General features: G+C 43.4%; 1 protein-coding gene across 4 annotated transcripts in view; it reads right to left on the reverse strand.

Annotated features, from left to right (window-relative positions):
- l1cama (L1 cell adhesion molecule, paralog a) overlaps nucleotides 1-22,504 on the reverse strand; it is a 41,753-nt gene extending 19,249 nt beyond the window's left edge. For 3 of the 4 annotated variants that reach the window (XM_005732616.2, XM_005732615.2, XM_005732613.2), the window contains exons 1-2: nucleotides 22,364-22,504; nucleotides 1,111-1,468 (exon numbers count right to left, since the gene is read on the reverse strand). In XM_005732616.2, coding sequence (XP_005732673.1) covers nucleotides 1,111-1,240 — 130 coding nt within the window. In that variant the 5' untranslated portion in view covers nucleotides 1,241-1,468; nucleotides 22,364-22,504. Of the gene's footprint in view, nucleotides 1-1,110; nucleotides 1,469-15,530; nucleotides 15,614-22,363 lie in introns of those variants that run through there. The other variant, XM_005732614.2, reaches the window with a different exon arrangement.
- Nucleotides 22,505-25,724: the final 3,220 nt, after the last annotated feature.

The following is a 25,724-nucleotide window of genomic DNA, read 5'->3' on the forward strand; positions in this document are numbered from 1 at the left end:
ATAGATAGATAGATAGATAGATAGATAGATAGATAGATAGATAGATAGATAGATAGATAGATAGATAGATAGATAGATAGATAGATAGATAGATCGCATTTAATAGTATTTATCACATATGAACAATGCAGCGGTGTAATATCTCCTTTAATAGGGCGTAGGTTTTAACCCTTGTTTCCTTGACACAGATCCTAAGGTATGCCATTTATTGATCCTAATCATTCATTCAGTGACTCTTATTGACATGGCACAGGCTTCCTAATTGAAGGCACCAGACACCTTGACCTTTTGCATCTCTGACCTGCTCCTCCCTCCTCCTCTTCCTCCTCACCATCATCCTCCCTTCATCCCTTCAACCCTCTCACCTCGCTGTCACCTAGCCTCCTCGGGGACCCATATGGGTAGATTTAATGCATTCATCAGCATTTGAGGGATGCGCATGTGTTTGTATACAGGCACTTTTGAAATTAGTGTAGGCGGCTGTGACTCACTGCAAGTAGTCTTAGATAAAGAGTTAACAACAAAAGCAGCAGTGGAGGAAATATCCTCTCTCTGTCTCTCTGCTGGAGCTTTGTGGGCAGGTTGACAGCAGCAGAGAAGATGAAGATCAATTTCCCTGTGGGGCCACAAACTCAGCTGTATTTCTAATGCCCACATATTACATCGAGGAGGTGAGTGAGGATAAACATCACTGGATTTTTTGTTGTATAACTCAACTGTTGATTGAATTACTCCCCAATCAGATTCTGGTTTGCACCATAGAAACCAGCTCAATAGTAGGACTAATCAATACAGTAGGGGAGGATCAACTGCAAAGCAATTAGACGCCACACAGGCACAAAGGAGGCCTAACCAAAGAAACCCCAGCTCTAAATACTAGTGTTCTGTTATGTATTTACAGCATAACGGAGCTCTGTAACACTGAATACTGAGGTTACTGAAAGAGAAACGCGTGTTCATTCAGCTCATTTGCACTAATTAATCATGATAAAAGATTATTATTAGAGCCCTTTGATGAGGCAACAATGTAATTACCACAACAAATAGATCTTTGAACCACATGGAAGCATTCACAACCCACTAATAGGAATATTATGAATCAGTACTCACAATTGGGGGGAATATTTATGGCTGCTTGGCTGGGCTGGGTTGCAAGGGAGAGAAGGATGAGGACAAGGGGGAGGAGGCAGCTGGAGCACTGCCCCCTACTGCCAACCTGCTGTCGCTGCGTGTCAGGCATTGCTCACTGTCCCATCAAAGTCCCACCTGCTCACACACTTACAGTAAAATGCACACAGAGAGCACCTTCACTCACACACAGACTCGTGCAAGTGTGAGGCTATGTTTCTTGAGCAAGAGGCTTTGGCTTTGCCTCATATGCCTTTGATCTTCTTGTCCTCTCCCTCTGTTTTCCCCTCTCCTTCAGTGTTCTTCAAACCAGGTCCACGCCCTCCTGCTGGTCTCTGCTCTGAAAGATAGAGAGGAAAAAAGGGAAGGACATGCACAGAGAGGCCATGTGTCAGAATGAAAGAAAAAATACCCAGAGCCATGTGGTTAGATCAACAGACAGACTGAGACATAGAGTTAACAAACCAATCAGTCAACAATGCCCATCCCATCGAAAAAACAAAACAAAAAAAACCCACCAGCCAGCCTATCACCCAACCTGTTCCTATTAAGAAAAAAAGAAAAAAACTATTTGGTTTTAATTGCATGACCAGTGGCCCGTATTGAGAGGCCAGTCAGCAGGACAGATGGGCTGAATACCACAACAAGAAGCTGAACAGAGCCTCCCAGCACCCAGATGGGCTGCAGACAGACAAATGCAGAGTGATGAAGTGATAAATCTGACGATACGCAAGACAGACAAACAAATAATTGATAATTAGGTTGACTGGTCAGGGCTGCACTGCATGAACTGAACAGTTTGTAGTGTACTGGGGTGATAGTATTGTGCTAAGTATGCGATAAAGATGCTATCAGTCCTGGTGAGTAAGGAAAACCACCCCTTCCTTTTAGTCTATCTATTCTCCATCTGTATCCTTGGAGTCGGTCCTCGCCACAACATGCAGGCTGTCCTCCCCCGCGGCACCACGTGGCGCAGCCCGCTGACTGTTTACACTACTCAGTATCACACACAAAGAGCTGTTATAGCACGCCATGATTAAGACGTGCGTGTGAGACAAAAGAAAGTGGCGATAATAGAGAGAGGGGCTGATCTGGCAGCTCTGCAGCCTGATCGAAGGAGTTTTGGCTCCGCTCACCGTTGTTTGCTGGCACTGCCACAGCAGAGTGATGAGTGACCTTGGGGAGTGGGGGGAAGGTCAGAGAGAAGAGGAGATGAAGAGCATGAAGAGCGTGGTGGGTGGGACGACGATAGAGAGTGGTGATTATCGGTCATTTTCTTGCATCTAGTGGATAATTGCTGGTCATGTGTTTATTGTGGATTTTGTGTCACTCAGCAGAGATTGCACTGAACAATATCCTACAAAGGGACACAGGAATGTGGGATTTGTCTACATCAAAAGATCTATTCAGATTAAATTAAAGACCAAACAGAAGTCTTTAGTTAGGCTGTTTAAACTAACAGCATTGGGATTAAATGAGCCATTAAACTCACTTGCTTGCTTTGACAGAAGAATGGAAAACATGGAGAGAGAAGGGGGAGGAGGGGTGAAGTAGGTGGAAGACTTTAGCAAGGATAAAAAGTGGAAAGTGGGATTGAGGAGGGGAGCAAAGGAGGGGTGAGACAGAGAGAGGCAGAGTAAAAGAGGGGGGAGCAAAGGTTGATGGGATGGGTGGAGAGATGTGAGGGAGGAGAGGAGGGATGACAAAGGGTGACAGCTGTGACGCTAATCCATCCACTCACACACATAGACACACATGTGCAAGATCTTCAAATCAGTGTGCATCATTCACTTTCTTGATAGTCCTCTTCTTCTTCAGTCCTTCTGTCGGCTTAAAGCCTCTTTAGTTGTTGTTGTTCTTAGGAAACAGGGAGCCAATTACAGTGATCCGGTCTTAAATCGGCCTCTCCAAAATACCATTAGAGGGGGATGAATAAAGCAGGACTAGTCAGGGTATTAGTACTGGTGTTAATGTAATCTAAAGTGGGAGCTTGCCTAGCATTCAAGGAGATGGCAAGGGAGCGCTGTGTGGAGCAAAGCAAGACGCTGATTAATGATTAGGCATGCTATACCTTGTCATTCTGCCAATCACAGTTCACCAAGGGAGTTTGCTACATGCACGCACACACACGCACGCACAGGGATACACACAAAAGAAGCTTGTAATGCATGACCAGACCGACAGAAAGGAAAGAGGACAGACAGACACTTGGAGTGGTCTGACAGAGGATATCAAAAAGATAAAAGGGCATGGTCCAGTGGGCTTTAGTCAGGAGGAGGCAAAGCTTGCAGAGGAATATTCCAGTCCTGTTGAGGAGGAGCAGTAAAGGGGAACACTATAATGGGATGGGAATGGTGAAGAAATGACTGTCACATGAGACTGAGGCTGCGAGGTTGCCATGTAACGAGGCCAACCCTGCCACCCAAACATGCCGCCCAGACTGAAGCCCCACTCAGCCCCACTAACACACTCGCATACACACACACAGCTTCCACACTGTGTACACAGCATGAAGCCCCGTGGTCGCTCCATTATCACAGGAGCAAGAGACTGTCATTGAAGCAGATGTCTGATTTCACTTCTTCAGGGCGTCTGCTGTGCAGCTGTCAGTGATCCAATCCCATCCCTGTTACCTGCTTCATTTGACAGGGTCAAAGGTCATGCCTGGGATGGCTGCTCGCAGCTGGGCTGAGATGAACCTTCACGGTGTTTGAGTGCTTTTAAAAACTATTATCACCACTGGGATGTCAACGGGCACCATCAAAAGTCATTCAATCACAGAGAGACCGGAGAGTGAGCAGCATTGTGTTGAGATCCGAGGGCAAGGTCATTTCTGCTTTGCTACAACGTTGCTGAAAATTAGCCACCAACAGGTCGTGTATCAAACAAGCCGAGTCGACCGAGTCGATTTAGCAGCTCCTTTAAATATTCATGCTTTGCTTTGAGGCATTTTGCCTAGAAAATGCAAATAACTCAAACATTTTGCATTATGCTGTTAGTACTGCCATCATTAGTAAAGTTTAACCACTGCAGCGCTGTTGTGATGTGTAACCCCCTGTTACCCATTAGAGAGAAGATCCCACCCATCCTTCCTCTGCAAAATGTTCTAATTAGCATTAAGCAGATATGTTGGGCGTTGTCGGGCACTTCCTGTGCTTAATAGGCTCGCTTGTTTTTGAAGAAGGTGGGGCAATAACACAAGATCAAACCTCAGGAGTCTAATCAGGTCTTGAGTTTCACATATATTCTCATCTCCATTATGCCAGTCAGCCACAAGTACATCATTTCACTCGTCCTAATGAACATAGCTGGTATTCCTTCCCCTTAACGGGAAGAAAACCACATAAATATAGATATATGCGTTTATCTTAATTTTTTTTCGTTTGCAGCACATTTTGATCAGATACATCCGCTCTGTTGGATTCACGAGTGAACATGTGTGGGTGTGTTCAAGCATGTGTGCAGGTCTCGTGTCCTGTCATGCCTTGCTTTTAAATATTAACTACCTCCAGCTGTGAAGACGTGTAGGAGGAGAAGATGCAGGACGGAAGGAGGGGGGAGAAAAATAAATGAATACGTGCCCCCCTTTACCCCTTCTTCTTCCCTGAGGGTTCTTCTGTCTGAAGAAGCATCAGATTTTTTTATTGTTTTGAAGAGAGAGAAGTGGATAGAGGGACAGGGGAGAGATGACGTGATTTAGACAAAAGCAAAGGGAGCAGTACCTAAAGAAAGAGGGCGGATGGTTGGAGGCGTTACAGGAGAAGGGCAGTGAGAAATTGCAAAGGTCAGTGATGAGTACGAGTGAGGCGGGGTGTCTGTGAAACAAGGTGATGCTAGTGGGGGGTAGATGATCAGGCGTCCTACAGAGTGAATTATTCATAGATTTCTTCTTCCTGTCGGCACAATTTGCCCTAAATTCACCCAAATTCATAATTCATCTACTCCCCTTGCCATACATTTGGTTTGGTCCCAGACTGACAGCGACCGTCCATACCTGCTGCCTTTGGAGTGGCTGTCTGATTTTCTCCCTCAGACCCTCCCCTCTTCCTCTCTCTGGCAGGGTCATAGTTAATGCATGAGCCTGTTGCAGTGAGAACAGTCTTCGGCCCATTTTGTCGCTACAGCAGAAAAATACCACAAATCATGTGAAATAATACCAGCTCCCTGTTTCCGCTCTGTTCCCCAATTTTAACTCAGTCATTTGTCATTAATCACTCACCGCTGGGAAGATTGCCTTTCTCATAAGACTTTCTCGCATTTTGCAAAAGCATTTCTACTTAAGAGCCCACCTTTATAATAGGAACTGTCCAAGAACGATGAGCACCTATTTTCCTGTCACCATTTTCTTTTCATCAGTCTTCCCCTCTCTTTCAGTGTCAGCCCTCTTGGTAGCCGACACTAAAAGCTTTCTTCAATTCCCTTCTGATCGCTTTTCACAATACGTTTCAGGGTCCCTCCTCCTCTCTCCTCTTTTCTCTGCATTGAACCCCTTTTCACTCCATCACTTTAATAAACTGCTGGTGTAGCACTTTAGCTTGGACAATAGGCAGCGTGGTTGGTTAATTCAATATTTGCAACTTTAATGGAAAAGAGGCTTTATAGCACAGTGGGAAACCACTGTGCTATAAAGCCTCTTCCCAGTGCCATCATGCCAGCACCCTTCGTTGAAAGGCCCAGTAACATATATCTCAAGACTGATGATCCACAGTCGACTCCAAATGGAAATTTAGTAGCTGGAAAAAGCTGCAGAGCTACAGCTTATCTGAAATCACGATACACAGACAGCGAATTTATCAATACCACTATTAGCATAAGCTCAGCAGTTGCATACTTTACTACTCCCACTGGTGTCAAACGTGGTGGCAGAAGGCACACCGCACAGCATCGCCATCATTTTCCAAAACGCGCACCTGTTTTCGAGGACCCCACCTCACTACAGGCCTCACCCCCCTCCCTCCGTTTTGACATGCATTAGGGTTTAATATTGGAGTGGCTCAACGCAGGAGAAAATAAAGGTTGTCAGAGGAGCCGTGAGGGCAACCGCCCACTCCCTCCCTACCCTGGTTGCCATAACAACATGGTCTCCACACTGCATCCCCCCTTGTACATACAAATTCAGTTATTCACACACATGGACACTATCGGGTTTGCGGTATCACTTACATATGCACACACACGTAGGCACTGAGTGGTGCAAACTGACAGACTTTCCTCTCAGCACACACACACACAAGTGTGATTACTGGGTGTGCTCATATATTCACTGTTTGCACATATTTATAGCTTGCAAATTCAGGGATTATAAGGCTAAATAATTTACAAACTTATACAACAGAAAGTTAAATTACAAAACAGCAGTGCTGAGAGTGCTCCTCACCTCTCTATTCTCACTCTCTCTCTCTTTATTTCACAGTTATTCAGCGTATTACCAAGACTGCAGAAGAAGCTACCTCTGGCGCGGTTTATTTATTGATGTTTTTCCCCTTAAGATACAATGGCAATGGTGGCAACAACAACTCCCCCCCCAAAAAAAAGAAAAGAAAAGAGAGAGAAAAAATAGTGGTGAATAATTCAAGGAGAAGGGAGTGGACTCATTAAGATATCCGTCAGGTCCGGAGAGAGGCAGGAGAGGTGCATGGAGGGAAGAAGGGATGCAGGCAGGAGAAAGGGAAAACAAGGGCAGCAGCGACGGGAGACCAGATGGGTGGAGCTAACAACAAAGTTGAGAACAAAAAAGTCTGAAAAATTAAAAATTCATCGTGAATGAAGGCGAAGAGAGAAAGAAATAGGTTGCAGAGATTTCTTTTCTTAAAGAAAGGTGAATCCTAAATGACATTAAAGGAAGAGAGATCTAGTTATGGGAACCCGGACCAGTAAAAGCTCTTTAATGATCAACATAGGGGTGTTACCCCCTGTAATAGTGTATCAGATTCCCGGTGTGTGTGTTGGGGGGGTGCATGTGTTTAGGTGCACATAAGCCCGTCTCTGTTGCTGCGTGTATCAGTGAAGATCAGTCTGTGTGTCAGCAGGTCAGCTAATCGCTCTTATCAGCTAATGGAGCCAGTCTAGCAGATGGAGACCTGCCTTTGACTCTGGCATGCTAGTTGCTGCGCACTTAAGTACAAAACTGATAAGACAATTTACTTGTCTTGCCTGTCAGTCAGCTGGTTGTGGGAAATGAAAGTGTATGTATGTTCAAAGGGGGGGTGGGTGAATTGAATGGAGATGTTTTTGTGACTGGATAGCTAAAAACATGAGGGAGTAAAACAGGTTCAACATGTGGTCAATGAAAATCACTTCCCATTTCCTTTAATTTCACCTGGAAATTAAACATAATAACATTACAAGAAAACAGAAAACCCAATCTTAAAAGACAAACACACACAGATAATGCGAAGGAAGCAAATCAAATCTTTTCTGTACACTAAGGCCTGCTGTGCACTCTGTATGTGCAAGCAAACACTCACACACACGCTGTGACTTCGTACTCACACATACTCAAATATAAACCCTTACTGCTGCTGAACTTCTGCTCGTGGGCGTCATTTGCCTCATTAGCAACAGCATCAGTCAGAGTCTGTGCCTGCAGCACAAACGCCGCTAATTACAGACACACCCTCAGTGTCACGCTGAAGATATAAGATGTGTTGCATCCAGATACCCCCCACCCCTTCTACACACACACCACACTTCCTCTTAGGTAAGATAAAACACACAATGGTTCTGCAGCACACTACGAATAATTCCACGCTTATGCACATCATATATCTTATAGGCACACTGTTGTGTAAACTGTATTGTAGGAGCATCCAGTGGTGATCGTATACAGCTTGTGAAGCTATTTCTTGTGCCATAATGGTTTAGTGTCCATACAGCAGAGAGTTAATGGTGTTAGCCAGAGTAAATAGGGGCAATCATGGCATTATGAAATTATGTGGAAGAGCTATTACGAGTGACCTTCTCTCTTTCCCCTCTCACGTCTCCTGCTCCATCCTACACTCCTTGCATTCTTTTGTTTGTTTGTTTGTTTTTTATCTCTGACAGTCAGCCTCTTCCTCCCTCTCCTCATCCCCCAGAGTGAATAACTTGCTTCTTTTTAGTTTTATTTTGACATGCATTTTGACCTTCACTGACACTTTTAAGTTCCCCTGTGAGGACATATTCTGTTTGGGAACTGAGATTCAGGGGGGATACTTGAGTAATTGTGTTTGTATGCAGCTATTCATCCCTTAGAGATAAAAATAAATAAATGAATAAAAATACCAGCTCAGATGGGGGAAAAGGAAATTTTATGTTTGTTTGTTAGTAAAGCCTTTGGGGATCAAACTGGAGATAGGCTGGGCTGTGAAAAGGAGCTAACATTAGTATATCTGTCACTGTTAGCCTCGAAGCCAAACGCAGCAGCTTAGCTGCAGATCACAAACACGCTACAGCAACAAAAAAAGGGGCCAGCAGGAAACCAGGCACTGAAGCATTGTATATGATGCTTAAAAAGCTAAACCATTTTATTTAGATGGGCACAAACCATTGACTCTGTGATAACTTTTCCATATAAGTCTTGTTGTTATTGATTCAGCCATCCATAAATGCAGTGAAAGCTGTAAAAATAAAAAGGGAAGGCTGTAGTGCTTTAGTTATCACATGAGCCTCAGGTGTGAATAGGAGCATATGTCTGCATATGTGTGGGTTGCATCAGTGCAGAGAGCAGGTGGAGGGAAGCCTGCTGTGTGCTGCAGGTAGTGATTTCTAAAGAAGTGCTGTGCATTCAGTCATTCATCTGACAGAGAAAAGGGTGTGGTCCCTCGGGTAGGTGATAAGTGGCCTATATAGCGCTGCAGGACTCAGCTGCCAGCCACTTGTGTGACACACAAGAACACGTGGCCACATCCATAGGGAAAAGCAGCACGCCATAACCTGAAGAGATGGGCGGGGTGTTTATGTCGCCTACTGCCTCCATCATAACAGGATAGATAGCAGAGAGCCCCGTACCTGAGTGAAATTCATACCAAACAAATCTGAGAGTTGTTTCTGTGTCTCCATTTTCCAGGTTTTGCAGGTATTTTTCTTTTTATTTAGCTTGAATTTCTAGTAGATAGATTTGCCCGTGGGCTTCTCCGCAGAATGCTTTATGCCAAGACTTCAGTCTTTGCCAGACGCATTTGTCAAGGTCTCCTTACGTTGGATGTAATCCGTTTTTTTCCACCACTTCAGGGAAATGAGCTGCTGGCAGGGCAAGGTCACACATAGTGCTTTGCTAACACGTTTGCATGGAAGAGCCCCAGTGGCCGAACGACTGTGTGAAAGAGGATGGATTTTGTTTCTAGCGTTACACTGGGCTTGTAGAGACATGAAGGAATCGCACAGGAAATTACAGGAATCACATGAATGAAAACATACACAACCCACACACAAAATGTTCCTACTCATCACTTCATTGCTAAAACAAAGCAAACAAGAGAAACCCTGCAAAAAAAATTTAAAAAAACATATAACACAAACTAAACTAGCTGCAGAAATAGAAGTAGAGGAGATGCAGAGTTACCGAAACAGCTTGGAAGATCCACTGATTGACATGTTTAAAATACCAGGTTACACAAAAAGCTTCTCGACAAACCCATTAACTTTGTTAAAAGTTGCACTCATTTTAAGTGCTACTCATTTAATCAAATAGAAGGTCTTCTAGGGACAAGAGCGGAGATAACATCCCTAAACAGCTAGTAAATATCTATGGAGTGGAAACAAAGTGGGAAAATAAAAGTGGCTGTGATAAGGAGGAAGAACAGGGTTAAAGAAAGGATCATGTTTGCAGGATTTTTTAGGTTTTTGTAAAACTTCAAACAGTTTAAAAAATGATTATCGAGTCATCAGCTGCAGTGCACTTTTTTTGAGGTAGCACTGCCTCCCAGCACTCAGTACACAACTAAAAGCACATTTCATATAAGAGCCAGCATTACCAACGAGCAGTGGTATTGATTTGTTTGTTGTTCAATATGGAAATGTTTTTTCTTCCTGCTGTGCTTGCTTTTTTTTTTTTCCTTTTACACACCCAACCTTTTCCCCACACTACCAAGGCAAGTCACTCGTTTGGTTTATTCAATAAGGACTGAAGATGGTTTCAGCCGAGTCTGATGAATTCCTAACAGTTAACGTGAAGCTGATTTTATTTAGGAGGAGAAAGAACTGTGACTTAATCGTAGCAAGCTGTTATGTTTACAGGGTTCCAGACTGTAAAAACGACTCTCTTAAACACCCAAAAAAATCCTCAGATTTTGACATTTCCTTCTGCTGCCTCTGTAGGTTTATCGTTTTTAATATTTATATGAAACTACAGATGGTTATTATGTAAGTATGTGCACAGGCTCAGACAAACATGCCCGACTAGAGCTGCTTGTTGCGCACACAGAAAGGCTCAGATACACACATCGACACACAGACAGGTGCATGCAGCAGCAGACTAAAGGCAACGCTGAAGTCAGTTTCAAAGGATTTGCATGCCATTCAAATGGGATTGATTGAGGATAAAAGAAAGCAAAGCGATCTGGGAAACAGAGTTTGCATAGTAATATGACTACCAGGCTTCATACATGACCTCAGTTTAGTCGTGCACACTCACTCTGTGTGCGTCCCCGTGAAAAAGTCTGTTTACCCGAGATGTGACAGGTCAGTATTCTTATGAAAGACGAATTTTATTTGCTGTAGTTTGTGTGTATGAGCTTTTATATGTGTGTGTCTCTCAGTGTGTGTGTGTGTGTAGGTGTCAATACCCCTGCCTCCCTTTTCCTTTCTCACCTCACTATCACCATGACAACCTCTTGACTCCAGCTCACTGGCACAGTGCAAATATTTCTCTCCCTGCCCCCTCCCACATGTTCATCCTCCTCACCCCATCCCCCCCGTCCCCTGTCTCCTTCGTCATAGATGTGCACTTTTATACTCGCTACCTTCATCTTCTGTCTCCTGCGTGTTGCCTTCACTTGCGCTTTCCCCGATCTCCCGTCTTTCTCCAGTTCTCTCGTTTTGTCTACATGCTACCAACACTTGAAAGAGTTCATCATTCCCGGCTGTCAACTTTTAAGTCTTTTAATTCCACTCCTGTCTCTCTTACCCTTCTATTGTCAGTTCCCTGCTCCCTGTTGATTGCTTCGTGCTATAAGTAGAAAACCACGCCTTTTCTCTCTCTAAACTCCCCCAGACCCCCTACCAAGCTTCTGCTGCTTTGTGGAATGCAGCTATCCTGCACTACATCTTCATTACAGCCACCCTTCTAGGATCATACACAATGCAATTACAGGTAGCGTTCTATCAACCTCCACCATCAGCTTCTATCAAGCCTGCGAGAGGCAGGGGAGTCTAAGGGGAAATCTGCAGGCTGGCACAGCATCGATACGGTCCCTCGACCCTAAGTGGCTGACTAACTCCCTTCGCATCTGTTATCATTATCATCAGAAAACCATTTCTGTTCTGTAACTAAATCCAATCATTACCAGCGGAGTCCAAGGTGGGGATGTATCTGAGGCGGAGCAGCTTGCGCTCTCCAACAGAGAAGGGCCAGGCTCCATCAAAGGCTGCAGTGTTATCTGAGGCGCACAGCCCTGTTTCCTCTGCAGACCCCTCTGTAAATCCCCCTCCCCGCGTCTCTGCACAGCTCCAGCCCCTCCACGCACCAGTGTGTAGTGGTGCAAAGAGATCAAGGACGTGACATTTTGCGGCGCGTGCATCAATTTTCTGCAAGGCGCAATATGAAAGAGGGTAAACAGACAACCTGTTCTGTCTCGGCTGTGTGCGCATCAGCCTGTTTGCGTCATCTCCCGTCAGACATTTAAAGGGAGTGACAAGCATATCTGGCTTTATATCATCTATTCCAGGAGGCAGACAGAGTGAATAAGCAAAAAATAAATAAATACAAAAAGAAAGAAGTGAGGATGCTGTTTCATCTCTTTTGCAGCTCCTATCTTCCTTGCTTCATTGCTCCTGCATCACATCACTTTTCTTTTCCCTATCCACTTGGGGTATTGCCCCATAAACAAAAAGGCCCCAGCCTTGGCCTTGTCCCTAAAATAGTCTCTCATATCTCTTTCCTTCCCATTTTGCTTCAGTTATGAAAGGTGACAGAAAGAGTTTGTCTCCAATTCCAATGAGAGCAGGAGAGAAAAACAGCGAGAGAGAAAGGCCACAGGGAAGTACCGAACACTCTAGCAACCTTCGCCTGCAGCTAAACAACAAGATGCTATGTTCATTGAGGAACATGTTCTGACAATGCACGTCTATATGTGCACGCACACCAACTGTTGATCTAAGCATGCAGAGCATAACGATACATGTTTTCTCATAGAGAAAATGACCCGGGGTAACGCTCTGGTACACTAAATCCCCTGCAACAGTGGCAGATATCTAATTCATCTTCACCCCATGATAGTACGGATTAAAACCCGCTGATTCTGCTGGTTTTATATAGGACACCCACAACACACGTCAGCAACTCCTGCCTGCTACAACTAGCCAGACAAACACAGGTTTTGCATGACAACATGTCTCAAATAACTCTGAGACATCTTTCCTTTATTGAAACTGAAAGGACAAACCAGCTGTCCTGACACTTGTGGAGGCGGACGGGCCCCGCAGGCAGGCCGAGGGGTCGAAGCACAGGAAGCGACGTGTGTGTGATGGCTGCAAAGCTGGTAACAGCCCTGTCACGAACATTTTATTGTTGGCTTATTTGTCCCCCTTCTGAACCACAGACTGGTCAAAACAGCGTTCGCTGCATACATAAATAAAACATAAACTGTCTGGAGAAACAAAAAGACACGTAGGATTATGGAGGGGGACTAGCATCGAAAAACATGTAGAGAGACATATGAAGGTGGAAGATGCATACTGGGAATTAAAGTCATTCCAGCAGAGAGCGCATGCTGTCTGTTCAGTCTGCAGGTGTGCAGGCGAATTTGTGCTTGACAGGTGTGCATCTGCCTCTGCTCGCGGTGACATTTTAATCGCTGCGGGCTCTCTGTCCTTTACCCTCCCATCTCCCTCTGCTCCCTGTGTCTTTTCCTCTTTATCTTCTCTCAGCGCCTTTCCATCTCAACCTCCACATTCTCGCAGTTCCTACGCACGCCCTGAGCAGGATCAAACTTTAATTGTTCAATCAAAATGATTAAAAGGTGACTGATAACAAAGGTCTTCTCTTTCTCTGCCAGCTCTCTCGCCTGCTTCCCCTTTCCCCTCCCAACCTGCGTGAGTGCCTGGAGGATGAGGTCTCTGCGTTTGCGTGTAATTACCTCGTTAAGCTCATTAACAATGTCCGGACCCTCGGTCTATTCTCTCCAGTTTCTTTATCCATCTCCATGCGGTTTGTTTATGCTCCGCATCCGTTCCCTCTTCATCTCCCTGCATGTGGCACGTGCCCCCCTGAATAAAGCTGTGTTGTTTTCTTCTTGTTGCTCCTGCGTTTTCTCTTGGGGACTGTCCCTTTCATCTTTTCCTCACATTAACAATCCTCACGGCGTCCTGCTACACAAGTAAATCCTCTCTTCAGCAAAGATTTAAACAAATGGTTTACAAAATAGCTGCACCAAGTGCGCCCTGTGAGTTTGGCCACAAACACTAGCAGAGCACAGTGGCTGATGTAAACAGACAGTTTTAAAGCAAAATATAGAGTTGAGTTATTGCAACTTGGGCCTGTGAGAGGCTCTCTGTAGTGCTCTGCCCAATTACCCCTAATCAATTCAGAGAGCAGACTGAAACGACTGCAACACCAACCTGATTTTAAAAACAAAGAGGGGGGAATAAGAAGAACAGTTTCACATACAGGATCCTTTTCAGGTAGATAGTGTGTGGATTGTGTAGCAGGGAAGCGTGGCCTATTTTGTTCTGGCTAAGAGCAGATACGGATGGATGATGAGAGGGATGTAGGTCAGAAATGGTAGCAAAAACAACAGAAGTTAGGTTACATTATATAAACCCTCTCTCGCCGCTGTGTAAAGTCTCTGTGGCATGCAAATTATTTTGCAACTTGGCCAAATAAATATAATGAGGTGGCGAAGCATCCCTGGATACACTGGGCAGAAGGCAGATAGGAGAAGTTGCCAAACAAAATATGCCTAAGCAGTTTCCTTCACTAACTCTTTAGACATCCCTGTTTAGAATTTCTAATAACTGCAATGAATAATTTCTAGCACAGTGTGATGGATTTGCAGTCTTATAGCGGGAGGGATATTTAAAGTCTTTAATTACATAAAAATGAAATCTCGCAGATAAACAGTTTTTGTAAGAAATGTCTTCTGCCTGCTCATGCAGGAAAGAAACCAGCAACCATTATAGTTGGACACCTTTCACCAAATCTCATCTACCAGATAATTCTTTTCTCTTTGATGTTTTCGGCGTTTTTTCTCCTCTGCATTTGATTTTTTCTCTCCTGCTGTTCATAATCAATTTTCCTTCTCCGTAGGTCTTTTCTTACGATCCGTCCTCGTAGTCTCACACTCTTTTGTCTGACGTTACCCTGTTTTAACCCTGTATGCCCCCCATCTGCTCCCCTCCGGCCAGCACTTGAATACATGCGGTGGGTGTAGTGTGTAATAGGATGGCACAGTAGGTAAGATTAAATTAGGCCTGTGTATGGGGATTACAACCCACTCAAAACCTGATCCTTTCCCACTCTCTGTAATCCAACCCTAATGAATATATCATGCCTGACACAGCAGATAAAACGCCTCCAAGAAAGTAGAGTCACAACATCACTGAGACATGAAGAGAAGACAGATTGTTGGGAGCAATTTTATCAAACATTTAAGCGATGACCACAGAGTCACAGAATCGCATTTTCAACAAGTTTTACTTGAAGCGAGGAGTGGGAGTCGCATCCTGAGTTACACAGTGTTTACGAGTACTTCAATGTGCAGACGTGCCAGAACTGTATGATCGTATCCTTATTACTTCTTATCTCATCTCAACCTTTCCCACCACTGCATCATGTTTTCAGTTAGTGTCACTGTTGGTTTCTTTTTCAACCACACTTTTCCTGTCTCACATGTTATTTTTGCAAGTACATCATGATTAACTGATCTCGTGCAGACATAAGCAATGGTTTTTACCAACATTTTCCATCACAGATACAGACAGTCTGATACTTGCATCGCCGGAAGTACTTGAAGATGCCGTTTCAGTGCAAGTTTGTCCTCATGCTTGCGCTTCATGCCCCATCTATTTCAGTTATGGCTCATTCAAATGAGGTGTAGGAGTACCGCGAGAATGAGGCAAGTGAAAGCAAATCAATACACTTAAATGTCAACACTCCAAATAAATAAGCCTTCAGAGGGATTCAAAACACTCAAAGCACACTGTATTTCAAATGTGAGAAAATGGAGAGTGCGACTCCGTCACTGGACGGCATCCAGCACACTTACCTTAATGTCTGAAGAAAAGCGGATTGTCTGTGCTCCAGATTATGCATGTCGTGTGGCAAACGGGCTCCCCGTCGTTTCAAACATTCAGCCACGTCTATGAAATACTAACTGTGCAAAAGATACATTTGTACAAGTAAAATGTTGCCTGTCTGTCTAAACTGTTTAAAAGTGTATCCAGTTATGATGGGAAACAAATGAGCTGGCATGAAAGTTATGCCAAGGACACTGAGAAGAACGGTCCGAAGGGAAAACAAGAAGAGAGGCACGGAGTACAGATGAAGAATAAATTCTAGAAGCATTGAGAAACCCTCTCAAAATCTCAGAGGAGCTGCATGATGTAACTTAAAGCAACAGTGCAGATGTAGCCTACAGTTCTGAGATATATCACAAACCCAAATTTCATTAAAAATGCAGCCAGCTTCTTAGCAACAAATCAATAAATTAGTAAACCAACGAGGCCGTGTCTTCTTAATAAACAGCCAGTGTAATGAAAGCCACAATGGGGCGATGATATGTGAAGTCCCCAAAGTATCATAATGTGGTCGGAGATGTTGTCAGTATCGTCACACGAATGTGTTCGCTTTTATTAACACAACCGTGAGACGGATGAGAGCTCAATTTGGTAGCGTGGAGCCAGCAAAAAAGGAAAAACCAGGAAAATCAGAAAAATCAGTCAGGAAAAATCAAATTCAGTGCTTTCAAAAAAAAAGACAATGCTTTCCTCCAGAGGACGTACATTTTATAAATGCATTTTTAAAGACAACTCACTCTACAAATGCATTTTTCAGAAGGTATGTTAGTCCAGAGCTACATGCTGATGCTGAGATACCTCCCCGCCTACAAAACCTCTTCATGAAATGCAAATGAAGGGTGTTTGTGAGATGCTATAACACTCGGCCACTTCCACTACTGTGACTACAAAACCCAGAGATGGCAAAAGTGCAGACATTCTGTACTTAAGCAGAAGTACAGATACTAGTGTTAAAAAATACTGCAGTAAAAGTTGAGGTGCTGATTCAACTTTACTCAAGTAAAAAAGTACAGGCTCTGAAATATACTCAAAGTAAGAAATCAAAAATTAGAAGATGTTTCTACCAGCTATTCATGCGCTACCTGAGCCTTGTGCTACATTAATGTCATAATAACATAATATTAGAAGATGCCTAATTTTTAATTCTAATTGTATTCAGCTTGAATCAGAAGGAAAATAAGAAAATATCTCTATTTTTTGTTTAGAAAATATCTCTATTTTCTATTTTTTCTCTATTTTAAATTATATGAAAATCACTGATGTTATTTTATATGTATATACACATATATATAAAACAACATCAGTGATTTTCATATAGTTTAATGTAGCGTAATTTCGCAGCTATCTAGAAGCTATAGCACATAAATTTTAATGTGAATAATGAATAATCCATCAAAAGATACTTTACATTGTCTTTAACAAATTAAAAAATAATATTCCAACACTGGTATTTGATGAATAATTAATTCCTTCATCTGGTCACTGTGAATTGTGACTGATGCACACAATTAGGCAGAGGAGCATCTTCGACATTAAACAGAAGACTTCATAGAGACAGATACATGCAGTGGGGAAATACACTGGACAGAGGGTCAATTTAGTCTAATTATAGCTACTGAGGTGGACAATAAAGCCTCTTTCATAGAGCTGACTGCGGTCCACAAGGAGTGACGCTGAGGGGAATTCTCTATGTTGCTGAGACAAAGAGATAATTTTGCAAGAGACAGAAAAAGGATGAGGAGAGCATCCGGGAGGACAGACAGAGTTTCATATCTCCCCTAATTCATATTCAGTGTGCAGCTTTATTGCTTTGCAGCTTTTCAGTATGATTCTGTGTGATTTACATCTTTTCATTTCAAGACACCGAGTAAAAAATTTAAGTCACAGGATTAGAACGATTTGCAACGTAATGATAGAGCGATAACGATTTTTTTTATTTTTAATTATCTTATTTAAAGAGTTTCTTTCCACAACATCTTGGGCCTCCAGCTGGGTTATTGGTTTGTCAGTAATTAATTTCTCTCCTGGGTTTCAGTTTTGCAATTTTAACTGCCAATATCATATTTGTTACCCAGGGGAATACTGCCATTTCTCCTCGCCCATACCATCACTTCTAAAGCTATATTAAAGTGATAAAGTAATTCACTCTGCCAAATTAAATTTGTTTCCATACATGACGCCTCTATTTGGGCCTTGGTCTCCGTCACAGGTTCAATTGTATAATAGGGATGGATTTATGAGTCTTTGTCTGAGTCTTTTTCTGGGAAGGCTAATCGGAGCCTCAGCCATTACTTTGATTAAGATCCTGATGCGGTTTTGTCTGATCATTGTATGAATACTGATACGACATGAAAGACTGGAGGAAGGAGAAAAAACAAGACATTCAAAGGCAGCAACATGAAGTGGGGGCTTTTTTCCACAGTGGAGGAATTTATTCTGGGGTTGCTTCTTTTTTTACAATTATATATTACATATCATAATAGTTTATAATTAATATTTGTGATGCACAATTCAGACTATTTGACTTGACAGGCTAAAATGAATTAGGCTAGCTACCATCATGCTGATATATTCAGTCTTGATAGGATATAGAGTCTATCTCGTCTATTCTCCGCGTGTTATATTTTACACTAGACATGAATAACTTAATTTAAATGACTTAACTCTGTTAAGACTATTCTCTACCTGTTGCTCTGTCATGGCCTCTCCAAGTTTATCAGGTTCAACAGTGTCTGATGGGCTTATCTGCTGCTCTGATGCTACAAAAACATTCAATTAAAAGCAGAAATTCAATGTCACAGATCATCCTGGAACCATTTATGTTCTTCTTATAACGGTAGGACATCTGTGATTCATCGTGTACCTATTGGGCTCTACGAAATAAACTAGGCTAGTCACCTCTATTATATGAATTGGTTTTATATCAATTGTGCTAGCCTTATAGTCTATGCAGGCTGTCTGCTTACAGGCTGCATCTGGGATCTATCCTGTGGTAAACAGGTTAACTCAGCACATTTGACAGCTTCCTCCAACTCCCTTCTTTTTTTGAGCCTAGCCTTTTCAGCTCCTCTCGGCCTCTTCCTGTTCTCCATAATCACCAACGGACTTGAATATTTGGGAGGGGGTAACTCCTTCAGATGGTAAATCCCATCTGATCTACTGCGATGGTAGATGGTAGAATGGGCATTGTGAAGAAAATGTAATTTTCTCTTGAAAAAGTCATTTTTCCCCACCCAGGCGGCCCAAAGGAGAGGTGAATGGGAGCCGTCCCATTGGGAATTCCCCCGACTCTACAGACGGTCACGCCGTCCGAGGGATTAGCCATGTTTAAAGGTTTGAAGAGCGGGAACTGTGATTTTAGATCACAACGCCTCTTCTCTACTTTCCAGTACAACTTTCATATTTATCCCATCTCCTCCCATCCTCCTGCCTTTTAAATCAGTCCTTCACATCTTTATGGTTTCGCCCCCCCTCTGCCTCACCTTACCTTTGCAAAATTCCCTCTCCCCTTTGCTCGCTTCATTTCCTCCTCCTCACTTTTCCATAATAATTTACCCCTGCTGGCCTGTCAATCTATCTGACCCTTGGCTCCCTAAATCACCACAATGTATTCCCCACCAAACCCTGACAGCATGTCGACACGATCCTCTACTTGACACCCAGTGGGTCGACTCCCATCTGCACAGTCTAAATCAAACAGCCTCCGAGCTGCAGCTGGTGGAAGGGGAAGGGGGGGCTCACTCTCCATCTTGACAGCATCCTGAAGGAACAGGATCCTGATGCTGAACAGTGCACGCGCACACACACACAGCATCGAAAAGACACACACACTAGAAGATAACTCAAGGGAGCCTTTCACCACAAGCCTTTGAATCTGCAGTTGTGAGTTTGTAACTTTACAACCGCTATTCTCAAAAGAGGATAAAAAGAAACTCAGACTTGAAAGTGTTATTGTTGACACTCAGTCTAGGAGCGAGCGTTTCCTCATAACCCTTATTTTACCCCGTTGCTGCTTTAATGGCTGAATCCCCAGAAAGTGATGAGTGTGGTCTTTGATCAGTCGCAGACGCTTAAGTAATCAGACTGTGTAGGCAACATTAGAGAATCTTTAATTTGGCGCACTGCAACAGGACCTCTGCAGCGTGTATTTGCAGAGTGTTTGTTTGGGTTGCTGAGGATGTGCCTTACAGATGTGTTTCTGCTTGTGTGTGTTCGTATATCTGCGTTTGGTGAGCGGGATGACTGACAAATGTGCCCCAAGGCAATAACAGGTGGCTGAGGGGCTGAAGGGCCAGAGCTGTGCTGCTCTACTCTGGAGTTGCTCCTAGCTGGCATATTGAGAGCAAATCACTCCTCTCCTCCTACACAACACAGCTCCCGACTTCCACTGCTGGACTAAAGGCATTTGGAAATGGGCCAGTCCCTGACATTAAAAACCGTATACAGCAAAAGCATGAATATGTCACAAAGCACTGCAGGGCTCTACTTATAACCTTCTTCAATAATATTTAGAGCATTTATGTTTAAATAAACAAGTCTTCCTTTTGGTGCCTTTTCTTATGGCATTGCTTTTTTTGTTCGTCCTAGTTGGTGCTCTTCTCTCCGCTCCCTGAAAGGAGTGACCATGCTTTAAATGACGCAAAGTGATTTGCCTTTCAAAAGGACGTTCCTCTTCTTCCCCTTCAGCTTTTTTTTTTTTTAATGTTGCTTACACCATCCTACTTTGCTTATTTTTATTGCACATCCCCATTCGTCCGTCCTTCTCTCCGCACATAAATCCCCGTTTCCATCCATCTCTTTGATGAAACAGCTCAATTAACCAGCCAGCGTCAGAGGGGAGATTACATTCTGCACCATGCTGTAGCAAGGGTAATGACGGAGTCCAAGTCTGGCTACTCTGACAACAATATCACTGCTACACAAGCAGCTCCCAGCGCAGTCTAGAGATTCGCTGCCACACAAAATCCGCTGCATTTAATAGTATGATAATATGACCAGCAGTGGGTCTCTGGAGCATCGCTGCCACAGTGAGGATCCACACACACACACACACTCTCATTCACTCCAACGTGCCCCTTCAGCAGCAGCTGTATCGTGATCTATTGTGTGGATGTGTGCAGTGCAGTGCGTTTATGGATGTTGTACAGATGGTTACAGTCATTGTGAGACAGAGAGCCTTCCTTCCCCTCCAGTCCCTCGACTGGGTTCATCTGGGACAAGCTCCAGGCTACTGAGGCATCGAGGAAGGGGGAGCGTGTCGGTTCACGGCAGTACTAGCACACAAACACTTGTGATACCCGCAGATTTTTAATCACTGCTTTATTAAAAATCCAGTCACATCTCTGTGCATGATATGCATGCGTTACTTACAAAACATGAGACAAGGCAGTGAAGAACCGTCAAGTGGGGAAAATCTCACGACCATCAGCAGCTGTCTCTGGCAAATCCATTTAATACATATTGATATACTGTATATGATCTGTAGCATTAACACAACTGGTGCAACCATCTGTTTTCATTGGGCTCAGAAACTATTGGTTCACAGGTCGCAGAGGCTGACAGCAGGCATCTGTATGGCATACAGCCAGGTGAGCGCCTCCATCCGTCGGCACACCTCCACTGTCTGCTGCGTGCGCTGCCCCACCCTTATTTTCACTCTGATGTCTCCTTCAGTCTAAATATCTCTCTCTCAGTCTGTCTCCTGTTGATTTCTGAATTTCTTTGCTTTTCTTTCACCACCCCACTTCCTTTTCCTTTTCTTATCTTATTTCAGCAGGTTTAAATTACCCAGCCTGACACCGACCTGCCACAACACACTCACTGCAGGTGTGTAGGAAATAAGACTGGTGAACTAGAAAAACTGCTGGGGTCTGCTCCGCTTTGTCGTTTTCCATACACCCGAGTGAAAATCTGATGAGGACATGGCAATCATAGGCTGTACTTAACATTAAGCCACTCAGATATCAGCTGGGGGAGGGGAATGCATGGAGGAGATGAATATTCATATTAAATTAAAAAGGCAGAAAGAGAAGCAAGAATTTTACAAATGTGATGCAGTAGACAGTTGCAGCAGACGGCAGCTTTATTTTGCACTTGACAGAGTATTATAAATGTAAAACATGGTTCAGTGCACTTAAAAATATCCATTAATCAATATTTCATAGTTTTTATTTAAGACAAACGCCAGCTTTAAGGAACACTAGCTAAAAAGGTAAAGGAAATGTAACGCCGACCAGTAAAGGTTCAATGGCAATCGGCACTGTTCTGTGTTCAATTTAATGAGAGGAGAGCCTGTTGCATGCAGCGTTCTTGCTCTTCAGTCAGCAAGCGATAAATCCAGCCACAAAAGAGAAGAGATTTCCTCTAAAAGTATTCCACACCAACAGGTTACTCCTGGCACCTGACTTTCCTTTAACAATTAAAAGTGATTCAGTGTTACAGTATATTTCCCCTAAAACACTGCAATACACACGTCTGGTGAAATTTTTTACATTTGTCTAATTCTTTCAGTTAAATGTGTTTAAAAAATGTAATTTGATTTTTTCCCCCAAACATCAACAAGTCTGGTGGAAATACGATGTCCTCCCAATGTGAAGACATTTAAATAAGAAAGGTAAGAATAAAGTGATTTACACGAACCAGACGGTCGTCTTTTCACCGCCAGCATGAGACGAGCCAAAGGTGCGATTCTGAAACAAGCCACCTCCACCTAGCAGCCTAATTAATCCACTCACCAGCACACTCCTGCTCTCTCTCCATGTGATGACAAACTGCCCACCTCGTCACAAAAAGATGCTCTTACCTGCAGAGTGATGCTCCTTGGCTCTGTCGGCCCGTCCTTTTCGCCCTCTTTTCCTGATCTACTTGTGTCTTTTCTTTCTCTTCTCTATGAAAATGATCGTGCCCCTTTCCTCTGCTGATGCTGCAGTGATAGAAAAACACACCCTCCTTCGGCCTCTCTCTCTCTCACTCTCCCTCCCTGACTCTCATTGGCTGCCTGTTAGAGGTGACATCACCCTTCTTTTTCTGCCTGCCTCCCTCCTCCTCCTCTGTTCCCTCCCATCACTCTCCTCACCTCACTCCTTGTGGATTCAGGCCATTCCTTTATTGTACCCCTCTGTCCTCCCCTTTCTCCTTCCACACGGTCAGGATTAAAGGGTCCAGCAGCTCTTTTTACTGTTCTTGTATTCACCTGGGCAGTGCCAGGCATAATAATAATAGAGGAAATATCCTATGGCTCTCCAGCACTTGTTCTCCCTGCACCGTTTCAGAGGCTAATAGACTACAGGGTGAAATAATGTCCATATGAGGTTTTGTGTTTGTAATCTCTACGCTCCACTGAGCTCAACTTTCATAAGCTCTTTTAATTCATTGCACTATTAAGAATTTCACTGGACTTCAGTTCATTATAGAGTAATCGCAGGCACAGCTGAGATGAATGTTACATAACGCTGGTGAATAAAAATGTGTCAGGAATATCTGCCATTTCTTATTTGAGTTTGGGGGAAGAGGTCCTGATTCGAGGCTTCATTGTTGGGTAATTCAGGGGCTGTGTGGATGTGCTTGTTGTCGGGGCCAAGATAACTTGGTGATGATAGTTGATGATAATCTGCCGCACGTGATAAAGCAGGTCTTTTATTTTACGTCCTTTTATCTGCTGCATCCTGCTAGCATGAATCTGTGTTTCAGTCTTCTCTGTTCCCCCTCCAGCTCATCCAAAAATCAAGGAATCTAGAACTGAATGTTCTTTTATTTGCTTTTAAAGCACTGAATAAAGTGGCACTATTTTAAAACCTCCTCCATCCCCATTCATTCTCTAAAACCCTTTAGGGCTGCAAGGCGTTCAAAAGGAGGATCCAAAATGCAAACACAGAGGAGTCAGGTTAAACAAACAAAAACGTGTATTAATCCTGCAAAAGAACACAGGATTATGGGACAAAGGGGTAGGCTGGGGTTGGCACTGAAAAAAGAAAGAATTATCTTTCCATGGAAAGATAATTCTTTCCCACCCAGCTCACATTTAAAAACTCACATTTATGCTATAATCCATATAAATGAAATTATTCTATAGAAGTGCCATGGTTGATCGTGCAGGGACTCCTGCTTGACTCCGTGTAAAGCAGACAGAACATTACAACATTTCTAACATTTCTTTATCTCGAGGACCCTCTAATACAAAGTACAACCACAAGTCAACAAGCTCGTTATAAAAAGGTGACACCTAACGTCCCTCTTAATTTCACACAGTTTCACAACCCTAGCTGAACTCAAACATGTGTTGCCTTCAGGCTGCCTAAATGTTTTCCCTCATGCTGTTTTAAGATTATCATTACTACTTCTACTACTACATACTTATTTTGTAATTCTCTTACATGTGTTTTTGAAGTAGCAGTCCCAGAGAAACCAATGCTGCAGTGCATCTCCCCCTTTGTGAATCAAAGAGAGAGACAGAGAGATGGGCAAAGTGGGATATGTGAGGTTGACGCTAGACAAAGAGATAAGGCTGGAAAGGATGTGCAACAGGTGAGAGGGATTAAAGGCAGAGACCGAAATGTTCTAAAGAGTGAAGAGAGTGTGTATAGAAGATAGAAGGAGTACTCTGACAAGCTGATGAATAAAGAAAATGAGGATGAGAGGACGAGGAGGAGGGATGGAGGACAGTGAGTGAGTCAAGAAGCACAGAGGATTAGTAAGGAGGAAGTGCGGGCAGCTATATAGAAGATGAAGACTGGAAAATGCTCGGTCCAGATGACATACCCAGTTTTGTTTGATGTTCACATTTTCCAATCAAAATGCTAAAATTCATTGATAATGACCTGGATGGACGGGATTAGAAATGAGACGGGACAGCTCAGGCTGAGTGTTTTTTGAGACAACGTCACAGAGGCTGAGATGGTTTGGACATGTGCAGAGGAGGGATACTGGATATACTGGACAAAGTATGGTGAATATGGAGCTCCCAGGCAGTGGGAAAAGAGGAAGACCTAAGGTACACTAATGACACAAGACCTGGACTGAAAATCAGCAGGAACACATATTATGGAGTTGTTAATCCAAAATATGAGAGTTTTGGTTCAATTTGTTATAAAAAGCTATAACAGTGAGTGTCTAGCACCAACTGTAAAACATGGTGGAAGCTCTGTCTTGGTTTGGAGCTGCATGTCTCATGTTTGTGCACCAGTGTCATCAGCAAGAGTTCTCACTGGCTTCATTTTTCAGCTGATCCCAAACACACTGCCAGTGCAGATACATGCACAGTAAAGCACACAATGGATCACTGTCAGTCATGGATTGATCTCCCCAGGGCCCAGACCTCAACATCATCGAAGCTGTTTGGGATCGTCCTGACAGACAACGGAACAAAGAAGAGCTTTGAATGTCCTTCAAGAAGCCCGGAGAACTGAAATCCCTTTAAATAATTATGAGAAAGTTTTGCTAACAGAATTCACGCTGTGTTGGAGGATCAAGTGGTCACACCAAGTATTAATTTTCAAGCTCATTAAAATTGGACCAATTCTGTTTTTGCCTCATATACTGTATTTACATGTACATTTGCATGTTTCAATAAAATTGCTGCACGTATTTCCCATTTTCCTCGCAAAATTTAAAGAAATGAGGGGCAGCTCAAGACTTTTTCACAGTACTCTACATTTGGCAGAATCACTGACCCTTCCAGAAACATTGATGTAGCTGAGTAGTTTCTGAGCTGCTGTAGTTTCTCTTTGTGCTCCTCATCAACATGAGGGTGCCAGCGTGCCCATCTGCCGCTGGTGTCCGAGGATCTGCCAAGCATTCAGACAAAAGCCGCTACAGCAGCAGACAGGATGGGAATAATGATTGATGATGCTAGTTAGGTGAAAACCCCAGCCATTATTCCCAGGAGAGGCTGGATGGCTGAAGAAAGGCTGCAAGGTCAAAGTGAAATCTGGGCTTGGTTGGATGCCAGGAGTGGAGACTAAAACTGGGCTACAGGCTGAACAAGAACATGGAGCAGAGATGACGGTGCTACCTTAGCAAATCTGGGTTTGGTAACATTTTTTTAAACAGATGTTGAGAAGCGGTGAATAAAACTCTTGGGCCAATAAGCCAAAATGCAACAACTTTACAAGAAGCCCAAAAGCTGGATCATAATTATTATTCTCTTTATAGTTCATTAGTGATTT

Source organism: Pundamilia nyererei, unplaced genomic scaffold (assembly GCF_000239375.1).
Source record: "Pundamilia nyererei isolate P.nyererei 1_Seehausen unplaced genomic scaffold, PunNye1.0 scaffold00047, whole genome shotgun sequence".
In the NCBI taxonomy this organism is placed as follows: Eukaryota; Metazoa; Chordata; class Actinopteri; order Cichliformes; family Cichlidae; genus Pundamilia; species Pundamilia nyererei.